General features: G+C 35.0%; 1 protein-coding gene and 1 pseudogene across 2 annotated transcripts in view; one reads left to right on the plus strand and one right to left on the minus strand.

Annotated features, from left to right (window-relative positions):
• Positions 1-462: 462 nt before the first annotated feature.
• FGF10 (fibroblast growth factor 10) overlaps positions 463-19,696 on the minus strand; it is an 85,883-nt gene continuing 66,649 nt past the window's right edge. For both annotated transcript variants that reach the window (XM_064375961.1, XM_012449551.2), the window contains 2 exons: positions 10,299-10,402; positions 463-5,388 (listed from right to left, as the gene is read on the minus strand). In XM_064375961.1, coding sequence (XP_064232031.1) covers positions 5,191-5,388; positions 10,299-10,402 — 302 coding nt within the window. In that variant the 3' untranslated portion in view covers positions 463-5,190. The remainder of the gene's footprint in view (positions 5,389-10,298; positions 10,403-19,696) is intronic.
• Positions 13,396-14,137, plus strand: LOC110568127 (small ribosomal subunit protein eS6-like; annotated as a pseudogene).

A 19,696-nucleotide genomic window follows, 5' to 3' on the forward strand; every position in this document is an offset into this window, starting at 1 on the left:
GCTCATCTCTAGAGGATGCAGTTGCCTGAATTAAACAATGAACATGCGCTCTTTTGTGGCGAATAATAAAAATGTGTAAGATAATACATGCCACATGCATGTATGGTTGGCATATGGCCTTTCTCTGTGTATGAAATTGTTGCCTTTAGTTGCTATCATGGAACAGGCTCATGGAAAACTGTAAGATGATTTAGGCATTTAGGATGTGTATAAGATGTGTATCATTATTAGCCACGTAGGAACAAGACCAATTCCTTTGACGTCATTAGCTAGATCATGATTAACTAATTCATTTTAACTAATACATGGTATTTATGAAGGTGTTTTTCATAGATTATTCACTTGTAAGTGTATTTTGCGGTTTAATTTTTACTCTTCTGCAAAAGGATAGATAAACTTTAGGTGATAAATTTTTCTTTTGTCACGTGTTGAATGTAGTAAAAGACATGAAGCAGGTTTTGTCTTTTTTCTTTTTTTTATTTTACAAATGAATGACATCAGGTTTTCACATTTTTTCTATATGTTCATAGACTTGAAAATACTAGCACATACTCTTGGGGTAAACTGAAAGAAACATTTATAACATCATGTTGTGATACAGGCTAAAGTAGAAGGACCAGATTTTTATTCAGTGAAAACTTGCATTCTATCCCAATATAAAGTTTGCAAAACCCCAGTGAGCCTAGTTATATCCAGGGCCCCACTCTTGGCTTAAAACAAAGCAAAGCAAATATAATCTTTCAATGGTAAAGAACATATGGAAGAGAAAGATCTTGAAACCTCTCTAATTTGGACAAATAGGTGAAGAATAATTGAGATTGGTGGGGAATAATTGGAATTGGTGGGAAATAGAAAATGTGCTTATGTTAATAGTCTCGTTTAATAAGATGTAGCAAACAACCATTTGGTTTTTCACCTGCCCAGCACTGCTGTCTCCTTGATGTACTATTCTTCACTAGTTGCAGTTGTGTGGGCTGCCAGAATCTGCACCTTGCCTCTCTGTGGTCATGTCACTGAAGATTGGCCAATCACAATGCCCAAATCTCTTATACTGATCGGTCTAGAGGTTGTTATGTTATTCAAACCTGGCCAATAAGAATTACAACTAGGATGTTTACCTTTTGGATCTTGTAATAAAGGAGTTTGGGGTTTTCAGTTTGGAGTAGGAAAGAAGTAGACTAGAAGCAATCAGTAGCCAACTAAATAAAACCAATAAAGGGTAAGTAAGAAAAAATGAAGTCTGAGAGGAAGGAGATCTTTGTTGCTTGATTTCTAAGTACTTATGAACTCAGTTCCGTTTTCTCCTGAGAATCCTTCAAAGATACTTCTTTTCCTTTTATATATATTTTTTTGTTTAAGTTGTAAAAGTCCTGCTTCATGAAATAAATAAGAACTCTTAATCAATATGGTATCTGTTTGCATGTTTATGTCCTACTTCTAATGTACTAGACAACTTCTCGTAAATATTTTGAGCTTCCTATGTATATCTTTATTTAGACAAAGTTTGGGCCAGCTAAACCCTTCACTAATATGAAAAAGTTAAATTTTACTTTGCTGAATAATTATAAGCCTTGAATTAGCAACATTGAAATTATTAGAACTGTGCAGTATTAATGCTGATCTATGTAAATTGGGTTCATAAACTTGCTTGGGTCCTGGAAACAACTTGCATTATTATGTATTTTTTCTCTCTAATTTTTAAATCAAATTCATTGGTCAATCATCCCTTGAAATCAGATTCTGCAACCACCTGGCTTTCCTCCAGAAGTCTTCCATTGTTTCACGAGCCATCCTCGTTTCCAATTCATTTTTCTTTATCCACTGTGTAAATTAGGTGGACCTGAATACTCAGAAAAGTTTGAGAGCATTTGGTTGTTATTAGAGTAAGGATAGCTAACTCACACATGTGAAACATTAAAGAAACCTTACAAATGTTTGAGTAATTTTTTTTTCTGTTATTGTTTGGGGCTGTGGGGCATTTAACCACATCCTGCCATGCACACAACAGTTGAGCTTCTCTCTTTATTACCAGGTAGAGTTTCTCACTAATAAAACAAACAAGGACAATATTTAAATTTTATTTTCCAAGCATTTTTATTGTTTTTATTTAAATGTAACATACTATACACTGTGCAGCCTTTTGGGAGGTAGGAGGAGGGAGTGATTCTATATCTTTATGAGGAGTATTCTCAGAACCAAAACTCAAATGGACACATATTTGTGGCTAATATACCTTAACTGTGTGGGCTAGGAGCCATACTCCTGCAGCGGCAGAGCTCTCAAAATCTCCCTTTTTTTTTTTTAAACCTACAACATTCAGGGCTGAAACTTTTTTTTTTCAGTAGTTGCAATAGGAACCAGAATTCTATTTCAATATCAAGCAAATATGACACTTTTTAATGCGAAATAATGTCATTACTCCTTACCAATCTTTCTTTCTCATCTCTTTTTCCTTCCTTCCTTCCTTGCTTCCTTCCTTCCTTCCTTCCTTCCTTCCTTCCCTCTCTTTCCTATCTTTCCTATCTTTCCTGTCTTTTCTCTCTTTCCTTTCTTTCTGGCTCTTTTTCACCCAGGCTGGAGTGCAGTGGCAAGATTATGACTCACTGCAGCCTCAAGCTCCTGGGCTCAAGAGATCCTTCTGCTTCAGCCTCCTGAGTAGTTGGGACCACAGGTACATGCCACCACACATGACTACATTTGTTTTATTTTAACAGAAGTATGTCTCACTAGGTTTCTCAGGCCAATCTAGAACTCCTGGTCAAGCCATCTTCCCACCTCAGCTTCCCAAACTGCTGGGATTACAGGTGTGAGCCACCGTACCAGGCCAGTTTTTTGTCTTTCTATAAGTGGGGGCGGCAAGGCAGAGGGTTGGTGTGGGAGAGACAGGGAAATGTTTTCTATTTTTGGCCTCTGCAACCTTTAATACATTTTTCAAGAAGCGTTTCAGTGTCTTGAGTACTATAATGATGACTGTTTACACATAGTCTCTTTGGTAATCTAAATGGCTATGTAAAATAAAAATCCAGTCTTTGCCCTATTTGCTGTCACTGTGGTTATCCAACGTGTATTCCTCTCACCAAACATTTAATTTTGGTTGTGGGTGGTCTATGTTCATGTGTCAGGTGCAATTATTGTTTTAAAATAAAGGAAAAAAAGATACCTAGTTTTGATAGGAATGCATTACATTATAGCTCACAGACTCAGTTACCAATTAAATATTAACATCCAGATTCCAACCACAAAAATTAAACATTTTAGAATCTCATTTGTCAAAAAGCAAGTTGGAAGCAAAGTACGATGAAATGCAATTTAAGCTATGAGCCAAAACACAGTGCCTCAAATATGTTTCTTCTGAAATACAATTTTTTTTGAAGAATAGGACAAATAACAACCTTTTATGGGATTACTTTATGCAAAAAATTTCTTAATAAAGTAATTTTTAAAATAACAGATTACCTGGAAGGACTGGTTAAGCATTAACACAAATAAGTTTGTAAGAGAATCACAGAACATCAGCCTTTCCAGAGGTTAAACTTTAGTAAAAAGACACATTTAGTGAGTCTTTTTTTGGTACCAAAATACTGTGTCCAAACAATAAAAATAAACATTTTTCAAAACAAGAAATATGAAGATAAAACTGCAGCATCAATATACTCTTATAGTTATTGCTTAAAAGTATTTAGAACAAATAACATTTTTCTACATTTTTAAAATCACTACAGACACTGCAAATAAGGCTTATGTATTTATTTAGTGGAATACAATGTGATGATGATTGGTAAACTCTTATGTACTGTTTTCTACACCTGCTCTAACAAAATGAATTTTGATATGATTACATTATAGAACCTTGTAAAGCTCTTCAAATTTATAGAAAACAAGTTTTATTTGGTTTTGTAAAGACTAGATCATACAGCTTGAACAGGTTTTTGTATATGGTTACACATATACCAGTATATATTTAATTTGCTCAGTTTAAGCCCCTGGGAGAGTTGCACGTCATACAAAATTCTTTGATAGTTTCTTTGGGAAAGAGGCATCATGTGGGACTTACAGAGATTTTTTACAAATGGGACAGCCTCTTTACCACCATGACATATGGCAAAAAATCATGAGTAAATAATGAGGTTAGGCTACTTAAATGTATTTAGCAATTAATTTTCCTTTTTTTAGTATATTCTTGGAGACAAACTGATGTATTGAAAGGGAAGAATTTGGCCTTCTGGTCTATTTCTTGAGACAGGAAGCCTCCGGAGTAATATATGCTTTCAAATGATAGCAGACATCTCTCACTCAAGCCATGGCACAGCATTGCCATATTTATTGTTGATGGTTATTACTGCAAAAGTGCAAATTAAGTCAACTGATAGCACACAGGCACTCACACTGCTTCCCTAATCTCAACTCCTATTTTTGAAGTGTTGGCCAAGTTTTAAAAACACTTTGTCATGAACATGCATATGGTGTGCTGAAGAAAAGGAAAAGATAAATCAGAATGCAGCTGCTGAGGATACTCTTTAAAACCCCAAAAGATATTTAACATCCTATTAAATAAATAACTTAGAAATAGAAAGGGATGAAGGCAGAATGCACAAGCATACCATACTATTTGTATTGTTAGAACAGTTTCACACTAACATGTTTATATTTTTAAATTCTATTCAATTCTTCCATGAGACCACATCCAAAACTCCTTTGGTTGTGCATATGATTTGACCCAAGTGCTTTCCAGTAAATGCTTGCATGTATTACTGCTCATTGATTCATTAAGCTTGAATGATCAATGAAGTCTTTGATATGAGTTCTTATTCCATAAATAACTTTCCCGAAGATCATTCATTCAACAGATTTTTCAATGTCCTTTAAGTTCTATCTCAGAGGTTTAAAAACAAAAAACTTAACTACAACAACAACAACAACAAAAACCTGGCCACAGTGTTTTTCACTTGGGAATAACTTCTATCCCATTCGATCTGCCTATATCTTGATTATAAGACATGACACAGAACTAATTAAAAGAACATCATATGTCAGCAGTGAGTACAAAAATCTTCAAAGGCTGGCTTTCTTTTAAGCAAGCAGACATCTGCAATGTGTCTTTGCCTTTCAAGCTACTGTCTTCATGAAGAATACCACTATTGCTGGCAAAAGAGCCATTGGTTCTAATGCATCCACAAACATTGCCTTCCTCTATGAGTGTACCACCATTGGAAGAAAGTGAGCAGAGGTGTTTTTCCTTCGTGTTTTCTGTCCTCTCCTTGGAGCTCCTTTTCCATTCAATGCCACATACATTTGCCTCCCATTATGCTGCCAGTTAAAGGATGCATAGGTATTGTATCCATTTTCCTCTATCCTCTCCTTCAGCTTACAGTCATTGTTAAATTCTTTCTGCAAAGAAAAAACAGACTCTTTTATTCCTATGGTGATTGTACTTGATTTCATTTGATACAAACCATCCGGAGAACTCCAGTCCAAGGGTTCTGTTTGTAGTTGCCATTTGTACCTAAGTTGTGCACTTAATACATAATGTCAACAATAGAAGAGTAAATCTCAGAACCACAAAACACATTCTGTTTGAAAGCACATGATACATTTTAATTGATCATCATAGCCACTTTTTGAAAGCCATTTTAAAAGCTGATGTACTTTGGATATGAGGTGGTTTAAGTGCGTAGAATGATTGTTAAGAAGTAGACATTCCACTAACAGTATTTGTGATGAGTCAGTAATAAAGAATAGTGTTATAGTGCTTCTTTTATAGTAATAACCAGGGGCCCCATGTGAAAAAAAATAGAACTAAAGGAAAACTGTGGGCTTATCACATTTGCAAACTTTACCTACAAATCTATAATAAATACACAGATTCATAAGAAAGCAGATCTTATAGTAAAACTACAATAGTTCTACATAACCAAAAAGGGGGGTTATCTTTCTTTCTTCCAAATATCAAATTTCTTAATTTCAGTAAATTATTTGCAATGTTCTATAGCTTGGAATTTTGACAGATTTTGCTCTGAACTCTAGGAATGATTGAAAACTAGGACATGGAATTCCTCGTTTTGTGAACTAGTATGTTAAAAAATTATGAGCATGGTGAATAGCAATGCCTAAATTGTATAAGCCTAAGGTCTTTGATCCTGGGAAGTTTCATTCTATAGCCATAAAGCTTTGGTTTTGTTCAGGTGGCCAGTTGGATTTAAGGAGATATGCCTGGATAAGTCTTCACTAACACTCACTCCACAAATCCAGGATATTACTCTGGAGTTAATAACAAAGAGGAGGTACCTCAATGATCTCAAGACTCTGGCTTTAGAAGTAACCCTCTTTTCTTATTCTCAAAGTAATTAAGAAGCTAAGGAATTGGAGTACTTGACTTCTGGTTCTACCTTCTTCATCCAAAGCAAGGGCTCCGTGGAGATAGTTCAGTTGAGGCCTCTACTTGGCAGTTTTTCTCACCTTGAGACTTTTTGAAATTTCGGCAAGATTCCAAATTCCTGAAAATGTATATGTTTATATACCTAGGTGTCTGTAGGATTGATCATAATTTTGAACATTATCAGAACCATAGAAGCAGATATATTTTATGTTAATGTTACCAGCTTAAGTTACCTATCCTGCAATGTATTAGTCTTAAATGCTTCTCTTCTATAAAGTAATATTTAAATAACCAAATGATGACTTAACTGGCTCAAAATAAGAAGGAAAGGTAAATTATTTAAGGTAGGGGTTTCGATAAAACAAAAATAATTCTGCATTTGAAAGGAATATAAATCCTTAGTATGGATTTACTTTTATTCTCTTTATTTATCTCAGTTTGTCTAAAACTATAGTTTTCAAAGCAGAGATGATTTTTAAAATATGCATAATTATATTCATTTCAATAAATGGGGTGGAGTTAGAGGCTGATGAAGGACTGAGATTATTTGAAGTGATTTCATATTTGAGATGAAACTATGTATAGAAAAGTGGGAGTATATGCTTAATTAATTTTTGTCCCCAAAATTAATTTATAGAGTAATGTTTCTTAAAGTGCACAAGTATTGGCCTTTTTATTTCAGGTATTTTTAATATGTGGGACATAGTTCAAAGGTACTAAAATCTCTAGAGAAGGGGCCTAGAAATATGTTATTTACAGGATCTAAGCAAATCATAAACAGTAATGTATAAAAAGAAAATTCAGGTCTAGAGCAAGGTTTCCAAAGCAGGGTTTGGGGAGTTTTTTAAAAGAAGTTTAGATTTTTTCCAGCTACCTGAAAAATTTCTTTGGTCCTTAAATCATGCTCTATGAAGGTGTATTCCATTTAATTCAGTTTTATAATTCATTCACAGAATCCTATCAGTCAGGAGAAAACTCAAAATACCGTAGATACATTGCTCAGAGAATGAATAATGAAAGTATAAGAAAGGTACACAGTTTCCAAAAAGGAATAGAGGAAAATAATTCAAGAGAATATATATAAAAGTGGTTTAATCAGTCAATATGCATGTTTGCCCACATCAGTTTTTAGGAGGGCTTATGGAATAGATGGATACTATATAAAAAAAAATGAAGGTAGGAATTGTAAGAGTTGTCACCTAATATACAGAAGTATATTAGATATGTACTCATAAATTTTGATGTTAGTCCTGTTGCACTCTGAGCAGAACATTGAACTTTAGTACATTTTTTGTTTAATTTGAACACATCATAATTTTTCATTATTCCTAGTAGAAATGTAAAGTCACACACACACAGAAAAAGAATGTTGTGGTTAGAGAATGAGTTTCTTTCTGAGACAGGCTGGAAGTAGAAGCATGTTCTGTAATTGGCTGAGCTACTAGGAGTGGTTAGGTTTGTGCAGTGTACAACTGTGCATAAATGCACTTATAACATGGTTCTAAGTGCTGAACAAATAGTGAGAGACAAGACTGACCTCACCCTCTCCAAGGTCACAATCTGTTGGGAAAAGACAGTGAACAACAAACACATTAATGAGAGAAATCTTACATAAGTGCCACTGCAGATAATTAAAATAGGGTGATGTGATAGAAATCAACTGGACTCTACTTTAGATAAAGAATTTGAGTGAAATAATTCACAGAGCTTAAAGCTCAAGATGAAGCATAAGCACAGTCCATGAGCTATGTTGGGACAGAAGAAAAAAGAGAAATGTAAGGAAAAGTATTAAATATTTTTGTGTCAGAGTTTATTTGAAAGTTATCTATTTCTCCTTGATGTCGGGTTTTTAAATAGGTGTATTTTATCAATTAAAATTATTTAAAATCTTTTATATCAATTAACATTTTCTTTCTTCATCTAAATTAGTGTTAGCTGGCTTTAAGACGGTGGATCTAGACTAAGTATGTGTGTTGATATCTCTTCAAAGAATATGTACCTGGTTCTCTTCCCCAGTAATTCTAATATAATAGCTCAAGGAAGAACCTGGCCATGTTTAGTGAAAACATTAAATGTGCCTCAAAAGTGATTATGATGTGAACCCCTAAATGGAACCACTTTTTATAATTGTCTGTTATTCCTCTGGGCTCATTAGGGGAGCAATGGTAATGGAAAAATTTTAGTAAAATTTCTCTGACCCTCATGCAAAAAAGTATTTATGCTAGTCCCAGGGACCAACTCAAAGCATGCCTGACTCCCCAGTTAAAAATGGACCTGATATTAGTAAAATGCAAGGCTAATCTATGTCCAGACCAGTGGTTCTCAAAGTGTGGTTACTACACCAGCAGCATCAGGAACACCTAGGACCATGTCAGAAACTGAAATTCTTGAACCCTACCACAGACTTACTGAATCAGAAATATGGCTGTGGGTCCCATTATTCTGTCTTTTTATAAGACCTTCCACTGATTCTGATGCATACTCAAGTTTGAGAGCTGCTAGCTCTAAATGGTCACTACCATCAGCCTTATGCTAATTAACACAGTATGTTTATTTACAAATTTAAAGTGAAATTGCTTTTTGATTACATAAAAGTGTAAAAATGACAGGATCTGTTTAGAAAAGATATAAAATTATTTAAGAGATTTGTGTCACAGGTTTATTTCTGGCCATATATATTATTGCATGTCTTCCAAAAAATGCAACTGAAATTTTTCCAAGTTTATAGCTGCCTTCAATATACTCCCCTGGAGTAGAATCCAGAGGAAAAAAATGAAATTCAGTTAGCATTCCCTTGATCTACCTCTGGGAGGGACATAATGAGAAGTATCCATGCACAAACTAATATACTCTTGTCATCATTCAAATGACAGCTAAGAGATTGAAACTTTGTTCCCAGCTTTATCATAAAGCTACTTTACTATACCTGATCTTTTCTTACGTGTAACAAGCAATCATGCTATAATTATTTCATATTTGTTAACATTTTCCCCTAAATATAAATTATTTGAAGTCAAGGCCCATTTCTATACTTCTTTCTTGTGCATCTTTGATATGCCAAACAGTATCTGGCATATAGTAGATTTTAATATGATTGACTGTTGTGTTTTTTTCTAAGGACCTGAACAATATAAATTGTCTCACTGCTTGTAATTTAATTATTATTACAATTGCAATTATAAAACAACTGTTTGTTATTTTAAGTGAGATCTTAAATTTCTAAGAAATTGGTTTAAATGAGCTTGATCCAAGATTTCAGAAGTGGTATTCCAAATTCTTAACACTTGTTATGGAATACAGGTGTCGATGTGTCCAAAATACTGCAGGGATACCTGCTCCACAAGGACCCTATTGCAAGGAATATTTCCACATATATATATATATATGTGATTTTGAGGCATAATTTGAATTAATGGTTATTGTCTAGGTAAATAAAATTCTAGAGTTGATTGAACAACATGCAAAATAGTGTTTCTGATACATTTCCCCATTTCAGATTTTAACAAAATGCAAAACATCTGAGCCCTTGTTTTATCTTCAGCCATAACACTCACATAATACATGGGTTTCTACTCAACTCAAGATCTTTGTTTTTATTACTTTTTTCTCCAAGTTGTCTGCAATTTCCGTGCCAATCTGACCAGATGCTTCCGTGAGAGCCTGAGTTGGTTAGCAGTTTAGAACATTCACATACAAATGCCAGGAGCAGCCTGTGTGGTAGACTAATGGGTGAACAACAGAGGAGATTACAGAATTGGAAGAGATGCTTTGCCAGCCCTTGAAACGGTGGTGATGGAACCACGGTGGGTCTATTTACTAGCTATAGAAGGATAACAAAGCTATTCAATGTCTGGAGGAAACATTCCAAAACTGTGGTAATAATGTTCTGCAGTGGATTTGAAAACAAAAGCAGAATACTTACTGAGCCATAGAGTTTCCCCTTCTTGTTCATGGCTAAGTAATAGTTGCTGTTAATGGCTTTCACGGCAACAACTCCGATTTCTACTGATGTTATCTCCAGGATGCCTAAAACATACAATTTTAAAAGGGTAAATATAAAGAACCCTAAATACATTTGGAAAAAAAATGTAAAATCAAAAGAACTATCAAGGTTTTGTTTTGTTTTTGTTTTTGTTTTTGGTGGTTCTAAAATCAAAAGGCTTAAAACATTGGGAAATAAACAAGCGAACCTTTTTTCAATGTGTCTTAAAACCCGGCAAAAGTATTTCCAGCAAATATGTGGAAAAAAGTAATAAGGCTTTAAAAGAATTCCCCTTCATTTTACTCTGAGCATACATAGAAAAATATTGTTTTAATTAAAATGCTTCCTTTGCTAACTCTGCATTTTCAACCCTATAAATATTGAAACAACTCTACTCATCTTAGCCTAGATTTCAAAATAACTTATCAGAGCCCATATCTGTACTATGGTATTAAATTAAATCTATAGCACATGTCAATAATATGCCAGATTACCTCAATCTGTAAAAAACAGTGGTAAACTATTTCTTCTTTGTAGTACATAGATGAACTAAATCTCTTGACTGCATTTAACTGATAAATTCATTTTTGGCAAATGTGTTGACATTCCGAGATACAGAGAGACTAATCCCAATATCTACACTGTCTCTGAAATAGCGGAATCACTGCTCTGTGTTAGAGGAAAATCCACCAACGTAGATTTTTAAAGTTTTTTTCCCTAGGAAAAATGAAATTCGAGGGAAGTAGTAAGAGATAGACAAGAGTTCCTTTTCCCCTTATACACAAGTTTTGACTGCTGCATCTAAAGATAATTTTCTTGGAAAAGTTTGTAGATCACTATAGGGAAGGCAGTTTATAGTCTGCTCAAAGTGCTTACTCATTTTACTTTAAGAAGACCTAAGGAACTAAAACTACTTATTTTGTAACTCTCAGCAAAGTTTGTTCAGGGTAGAGAAGTAGCACTGTGATTAGCATGTGGCCTCTGGAGCCAAAATGTCCGGTTTTAACTCCTGGCTCTACATTTATTAGTGAATTACCACAGGAGAAGTCACTGAACTCTCCCATGACTCAATTTTATTTGTAAAATGGGCAACATAATAGTACCTCCCTCATAATTTTGTTGTGAATATTAAATGATATAATACCTTTAAAATTATTAGAATTTGCCTGGTGCTTAGTATCTTCTTAATTATCATTAGAGGGGAGTTTTCTCCAACAGTTCTAGATTTTGGAAATTCTTCAGTGGGCTATGTAAATCCTGAACAATATATACAAATTCACATTGGCTTAGTACATAAAATATGAAAGTTGAGCCTGTTATCATTTGTCATGTATCATGAGAAACACCATCCTAAATGTAGTCTACAGATTATATGTTTACACTCTGCCCATAGACATAGAGTAGCTTAGCTTATTCTCAAGAGATGCATACCTTTGCGCCTATTCCTTCACAGGTTAGACTTGTGGAGGCTAAAAGAAATGCTTGAGTTTCCCTATTGCAAAGTTGACATGACCAGAGACTGCCAAGACTAAATGTCAGAGAACCTTCTGTCCATGTATCTGTAGGAAGTCTTTGTCCTAACACAGCACTCCTTTTCATCGAAAGAGATATATCTCACTCCATTTGCAAGCCAAAACCAAGGAAAGATTGTGAAGGATGAAGGAGATGTATTTATTTTTTAACATCCATTTCCCTTATGCTGGTAGTTGCCCTAAGGTGCACACACACACACACAAACACACACACACACACACATTTGCATATTCTGAGAAGTATTTTCTTAATTCACACAATAGCACTCTAAGGAGGTATTGTTAGTCTTGATTACAAATTAAAAAAAATGGAAGATACTTAGGTTATTTAACTCATATACACATACAGGTGGTAAATTGATAAAGGTCAGTGATAATGGACGTTAACACTTGAGCCTCTGACTTTTAGATGCTATTGCTCTCATCTCTGACTGCTTTGCCTCTCCATCACATCTTCCCCCTCTCCCCCATTCCTACAAGGGAATCCTGTTGCAAACCATCTGACAAAATGACTCATCAATATAATTTTCTTTAATGACTTAATGTGCTGTTCCTCCCAAGGATGATGGCATGCCACAGAGGATAATGTCTGAATTTTAGAGAACAAAATCTAATATACTTTATTTATGTCACAAGCAGAAGATACAAAGCAGAGCAGGAGGTGGAATTCGGGGGCAAAAGATTAGGCAACTGCTTACTTTGGCCAAAAGACAAGTGAGTACTGTTAGTAAACTGCAAAATATTCCCTAATGTATACTTTTAAAACTGAAAAGTAATAGAGCAAAGAGGAATGAAGGATGATTTTAGGCAAAAAATAAACCATTATTTTTGAAGGTGCATGTAACGTGGGATTAAACTATAGTAACAGACTGAGCTATAGTAATAGTATAATATCTATTCCTGAATTTTCGATCAATTATTTCTAGGAATGCACTGCATGTGGTATTATAGCTTACATTTAGCTTAGATACCCCTTGGTTTCTTTCTGCTTTATCTGAAATGGGAACTCAATATTCAAATATTAAATCAACCATTTTTTCCCACTCTGCAACTAGTTTAGGCAAGCTTAAAAAGTTTTAGTTATTATTTTTACATTATTTAGTTATCGTTGTTTTAAAATAGAAAGAGGGAAAACATAGGTGATTTAAGGTCCTTTCGAATTTTGAAAATAATTTTTTGGATGCAGCATATGGTCAAGTAAGTTATAATTTGATCATCTTGTGGGTAATGGACAATGACTACACCTATTATAAACATCTGTGAATGTGAAAGGAGAGTTCTGCCAGACTGAAGCCTAGAGGGCTTTTTTGCATTTCATGAGGAATCACTCCAGTTTTTCTGTTCTTTGGTGAGGATGATCAAGTTTGCTTATCAAATTATTTTTGGGAAGAAGCTCCAGAATTTTGTTTGGGGCTTATTGAATCAGTAGCTTATAGTTCTATATGTGTATATTTTGAAGGAAAATTAAATGCCAATTCAAAGATCCTCCTGGCAGCTGCTTCAAGATGAAGCTGTACATCTCTTTCTCAGCCACTGGCTGCCAGAAACTCATTGAAGTGGACGATGAACACAAACTTCGTACTTTTTATGAGAAGTGTATGGCCACAGAAGTTGCTGCTGACGCTCTGGGTGAAGAATGGAACGGTTATGTGGTCCAAATCAGTGGTGGGAATGACAAACAAGGTTTCCCCATGAAGCTTGACCCATGACCGTGTCCGCCTGCTACTGAGTAAGGGACATTCCTGTTACAGATCAAGGAGAACTGGAGAAAGAAAGAGAAAATCAGTTCATGGTTGCATTGTGGATGCCAATCTGAGCATTCTCAACTTGGTTATTCTAAAAAAAGGAGAGAATGATATTCTAGGACTGACCGATACCATGGTGCCTCGTCGCCTAGGGCACAAAAGAGCTAGCAGAATCCGCAAACTTTTTAAAGAAGATGATGTCTGCCAGTATGTTGTAAGAAAGCCCTTAAACAAAGAAGGTAAGAAACCTAGAACCAAAGCACCCAATATTCAGCATCTTGTTACGCCACATGCCCTGCAGCAGAAACGGTGGCGTATTGCTCTGAAGAAGCAGCATACTAAGAAAAACAAGGAAGAGGCTGCAGAATATGCTAAACTTTCATCCAAGAGAATGAAGATGGCTAAAGAGAAGTGCCAGGAACAAATTGCGAAGAGATGCAGACTTTCCTCTCTGCGAGCTTCTACTTCTAGTCTGAATCCAGTCAGAAATAACATTTTTTGAGTAACAAATAAATTAGATCAGACTCTTTTCTTAAGAGCCTCCTGAAAGAAAGTGAGTGAAGGGCATACTGGGTCTCCCTGTGTTTCTTAAAACTTTATGACTCCACTATTATCTCAGTATTAAAAGTTATTTTTAAAAAGGTGGGTTTTTTAAATTCAAACACCTGAAAATTATATTATTAATGAAAGGACACATGAATTATATTTCCCATTCATGTAAATAAGATATTTTGTAAATTTATAGGCATATTCTTGTAGTGAAATTCTATTATATATATTAAGTGGTAACTCTATTAATTTTTATGTATCTTAAATAATGAATAGCCCAAATAGTATTGTAAATCTATTTATGGGTCTTTGCACAATTTAGTTCAATCACTTAGGAAGACTTAGCAGGAAAAGGGTACTCTTTTAGAAAAACGAAAATATAAAGTCAAATACATAATGGCTTTTCTCTTGAAAGTCTATGTACTATTGGGAATAAAAGACAAATACACAGAGAATTACAATGAAACATGTTACATGACAGTAAGTGATGACTTAAGATGATGACAAGGGGACTATGGCACAAAGACAAAGGCAGGTCATACTGACTGGGGCTCCATGATCAACTTACTGCTGAAGATGAGACCTGAACTGAGTCATGAAGGTTGAGTGAGAAGTGTCCAGGGGAAGGATGAGAAGGCAAGAGCAAAATCATTAAAGTGAAACAGTGTATTTTCAATATCCTAAGAGATTTGATTTACCAACTGGAGTACAAGGAACAAGGCAGGAAGTTAGGAAAAGCAAAGCTGGGAGATAATGAGACTCAGTTTAGTAAACATCTTGTGCAGATTATAAGAATTTTGACAACTGGGAAAGATTTTGTCTACAAATGTGAAAATTCTTTAAATAATACACTAAAAAAGTAATATTTAGCAAATTTCTTCAAGTAAATAGTAGCAATCTTTAAAGCTTATTTTAGATTATATTTAAAATCTTACAAAATAAAGTTTGATGGTATATATTACAAAAGTGATTATGACAAAAATCAGTTCATGTTACTTTGCAGATGTTCCCTAATCAGCATCACCTTAGTAATGGAGAAAATTTTGCGACCTGATAATCTCTGAGTGGAATAACTTTGAGGTCACAATGTTCGTGTAAATGCATTTTTTCTTTTAATACCCATGTATGTAATTGTTTGGGCTGGTTATGTTTTGATGAGTGACTAGTTAATCTGAGAAGGTGGCCATTCACAGGCATCTTTCCCAGCTGCTGCTTCTCATTCTTCTCCAGAAGAGGAGCATTTAACCTATTGTCCCCCTAGCAATCATGTTGGTCAAAGGCTACTTCTGTTTTGGTGCTATTAGAATAGACAAGCTATTGTCTGGATGGTAACTTTCTCATTAAATATTTTTTCATAAACACAAAAGGAGAAAGTAAATGGCAAATAAAACTTTTATTTAATAGAATGGATATAGACAAGGAAAACTAGATATGAAAAATTATGCAAAATCCTCCTATCCATTCCTAGATAAATGGAACCAAATATATAATGGAATCCTATAGACTAAGTAAATTAATTTGGCTAATGTGTATTAAGCACTAATAGGCAGGGTAGGTATTAGCTCTCATACTGAAGGTTACAAAGGCAAATAAGATATGGTCTTTGCCTCAAGGAGTTTTAAAGCTCCATAAGATAAGGACATAAATAAGTAATGACAAAACAAAAAAAAAATGACAATGAAAATATATTAAGTGTGATATGAGATAAAATATGTTATACATGACTTTAAATAAGGAAGTTATCCTAAAGAAGACAGGTAGTGTTTGAGGTGACCTTTCAAGAGTAGGGTTTTAATAAGGGGGATTTAGAAAGTTGAGAGGGAACATTCCAGGGAGAGAAAGTGCATACATAAAGACAGGCATGGAGAGAGAAAGAGCTCAAGTGCTTGAGCCACATTTCTCCTCACCTCCCCCAATGGACTTTGCACTTTGAGGTGGCTGCTGGCTAAAACTTAGGGTTCTGCTTCATTGAGTGGTAGTGGTGCTTTTCTGGGTGAGGAATGTAGTTTCCGGAAACAATTATTGTGAAACGTGGAAAGTCTCATTAATCCAGGATCAGTCACATCTACTGTTTTTCTCTAAACATTTAAACTCAGAATTGATTATAATGCTATATAGTTTTATAGTTTTAGTCAATGTGCTGAAACATATCATGGTTAGCACAATGTAAGATATAAATACTAACCTCTCTAAATGAAATCTCTCTCTTTCTCTCAAGAATTCTTGTCACGATCCTAAGCTGATCTATTACATTCTAGCATAGAAGGACCTAGGGAGCTCGTTGGGGTTGTTATATTTTCACTAATACCTCTGGGATTATATGGCCATATCATCGTGTGAGTCCAAATGGCTCTAAATGTGGTTTTACCTCTCTTTAAAAATGAAACAAAGTTAAATTAAGTGAGGCCTCAAAGCATGGGAACTGCAATCTCATGGACCAATACTGGAACTGGACCACACAGCAGGAGGCAAGCCATAGGTGAGCGAGAGTGAGGTTTCATCTGTATTTAGCCACTCTCCATCACTAGCTTTACTGCCCGAGCACTGCCTTCTATGAGATCAGCAGTAGCATTAGATTCTCATAGGAGTGTGAACCCTGTTGTGAACCATGCAAGCAAGGGATCTGCGTTGCATGCTCCTTATGAGAATCTAATACCTGATGATATGAGGTGGAATAATTTCATCCACAAATAATCCCTCCCATCCCCATTCGTGGAAAAAATTGTCTTCTACAAAACCAGTTTCTGCTACCAAAAAGGTTGGGAATCACTGGCCAATAGCTCATAGGGTTGCAAAGAGTCTCAGAGAGTGGTTGCTAAATATATTTACTGTCTGCTCAATCAGAATAGTGGCAAATTAACCAATCTTCTATACCAATGATTCTCAAATATGAACCTTCATTGGAATCATTTGAAAGACTTGCTTAAAGACAGATTGCTGGGATTTTTGACTTAGTAATTCTAGATTGGAGTTAGAAAATTCGAATTTCTGGCATATTTCCAAACAACGCTGATTCTGCTTGTCCAAGGACCACACACTGTTCTATATGCTATGATTCAGGGACGGAGCGGAGCTTTGATGCAAAAAAGTATTGACAGAACATGTGCATAGAAGCAGAACCACAAACAGGAATAGACACAAGTAATAGCAGCAGCTTAACAACAATAAAAATTTCAAACAATGTGGAAAATGAGTAACCTTATTTTTGAACAGGTATGGGATTCTTAACATCTACATAACTATGATATTGTGAATTTGGAATCTGTGTAAAGATATGCTGTCTTGTTGATAGTCAGGTTTTTAAAGACTTAAACGATGATCAGAATCTTTATTTTCTTCTCCTTTTTAAAGTGTGGAAATGTTGGTGGAAACTTAAGTGCCTTCAACTAATAAGAATTTATAGGTTTTTTTCAAAGGGCTAATTGTGTTAACATCAAGAATTAAAGGACTGTATGGCCCCCTTAAAGATATGCACATGGTCAAGAAATTGTGTCAAAGCAATAGGGCTTCACTTTATCCCTCACACTACACACAGAGTTGATGACATATATTAATACTTGGTCTAGAATGATCTCATTGCCATTAAAAGGAGGGTATCAGACTGGGCTAATCAGTAATCTAGGTCTAGTCCACCTTGTACTATTATAACCTCTGGCTGCCTTTTCAGTATAATGTATTTGAGTTAGTTTCTCTATCTGTCACAATTCTGTCAATACACTTGACATGCATTTTAGAATTACAAATAGAAATGAGATCTGAATTAGCAGGAAATCCTTTCCATTTCTAGGTAACATATTATATCTTTCCCAGCATGCTAAACACCAAAATGACCTTTTACCTTCTCTCCTGATAATTCAAGTCATAGGATAAATACAGTGCTTAGCTTAGCCTTATTGATGAGCACAGTGGCAAATCCTAAAACACTTGTCAATTTAAGGCTATATTTAATTAACCTGTATTGTCATTTAAACATTGTCATTGACCTAACATTAAAAGTATCAGAAACTTTCAATGCAATATAGGGACAATATTCTGAAGTGGTAAATTAATTGTTAAAGTGAGTGAAAGATCAATTTCTTACTGCATTTTTATTACAAATGAAATGTGACTCCAGATCATTCACACTGATCATAAGTAAACAAATATTTGCAGATAGTCATCTAATACATTTCTTCACAACACTGTGCTAGATCAATAGATTTGGTAAACTTGACATTTTCCTAATTTTTTCCTCAAAATGTATTCAACATTATGGAAATACTTTAGGAAATAATAACTTATCAATATTGTAATAATGTCACGTTTTCAAACATTAGCTTCTCTGTTCTTAGGATATATTCACAGTGAGACATAAATGACATGTGTCTAGGACAGAAATGGATTTGTAATTCTTGAGAATTGTCCATAATATGTACCGATATAAATTTAACTAACTCACAAAGTGAGAAATTATTCTATAGCTAGTTTTGGGTGAAATAAAGATCTAGAAAAGCTTGTGTGCCTCTAGAGATAGAAACTCTACCCTTATTCCAAACTACCAGCAATCCAGCAAACAAACAAAAAAACATCTACTACTGGAAACACTTATATGTTTGAGTCATTTGCTATGACCCAAGATAACTGACATTTGATCCCGTTTTGCAATGGGATGAATTGCGGGAAAGGGTAAAAAACAGAAGAGTTAAGAAAGGAAGGCTGAGGGCAGGCGCGGTGGCTCAAGCCTGTAATCCCAACTACTCAGGAGACTGAGGCAGGAGAATTGCCTGAACCCAGGAGGCGGAGGTTGCGGTGAGCCGAGATTGCGCCATTGCACTCCAGCCTGGGTAACAAGAGCGAAACTCCATCTCAAAAAAAAAAAAAAAAGAAAGGAAGGCTGAAGATTGCCTTAGAAAAGCCCAGCACAATTCATCTGAATGAGAAATGTTAACAAAGCCATGAGCAAGGCCAAGAGTAATTACTGAAAATATTTCTTCCCGATAGGTAAACATTTCTGTATCAGAAAATATATTTCTATATAAAGTTTTATGTAGCAATTTTTTGGTTTTGCCTTCCCCTCATTTCCTTTAGTAGATAATTCAACCCTTCCACAATTCTGAAAAGTTAAAAGATTCTGGCTTTTTGCCCAGGCATGACGGCCACATCCCACTTTTGTCCCTATTCTTATCTCCTGCATTTCACATTTTAGGGAAAATCCCAAGGGAATCTTTGTGCGGCTTATGTCTTCTCACTGATCATTAGAAGGACAGAAAGTCTGCCATTCTGTATAGAAACAGTTTCATATACTGACCGTGCAAAAATAAGGGACAATCACTGCATGTTATCACTTCTGGAAAAATCTATACAGAATGCAAAATAATATTATTAACATTTTATGCATCAGTAGAAGCCAACCGACTGCCTAGATTAGATGTATTATGTTACAGAAGCTTTGGCAAGCATCTCAACTGTCATACCTTTCCCCAAACTACTAAGTTATTATATATATTTTGAGATATCCTCTATGTTCATTTAA

The sequence above is a fragment of the Aotus nancymaae genome, unplaced genomic scaffold, assembly GCF_030222135.1.
Source record: "Aotus nancymaae isolate 86718 unplaced genomic scaffold, 86718_ANA_hifiasm-v0.15.2.pri h1tg000014l, whole genome shotgun sequence".
Lineage (NCBI taxonomy): Eukaryota > Metazoa > Chordata > Mammalia > Primates > Aotidae > Aotus > Aotus nancymaae.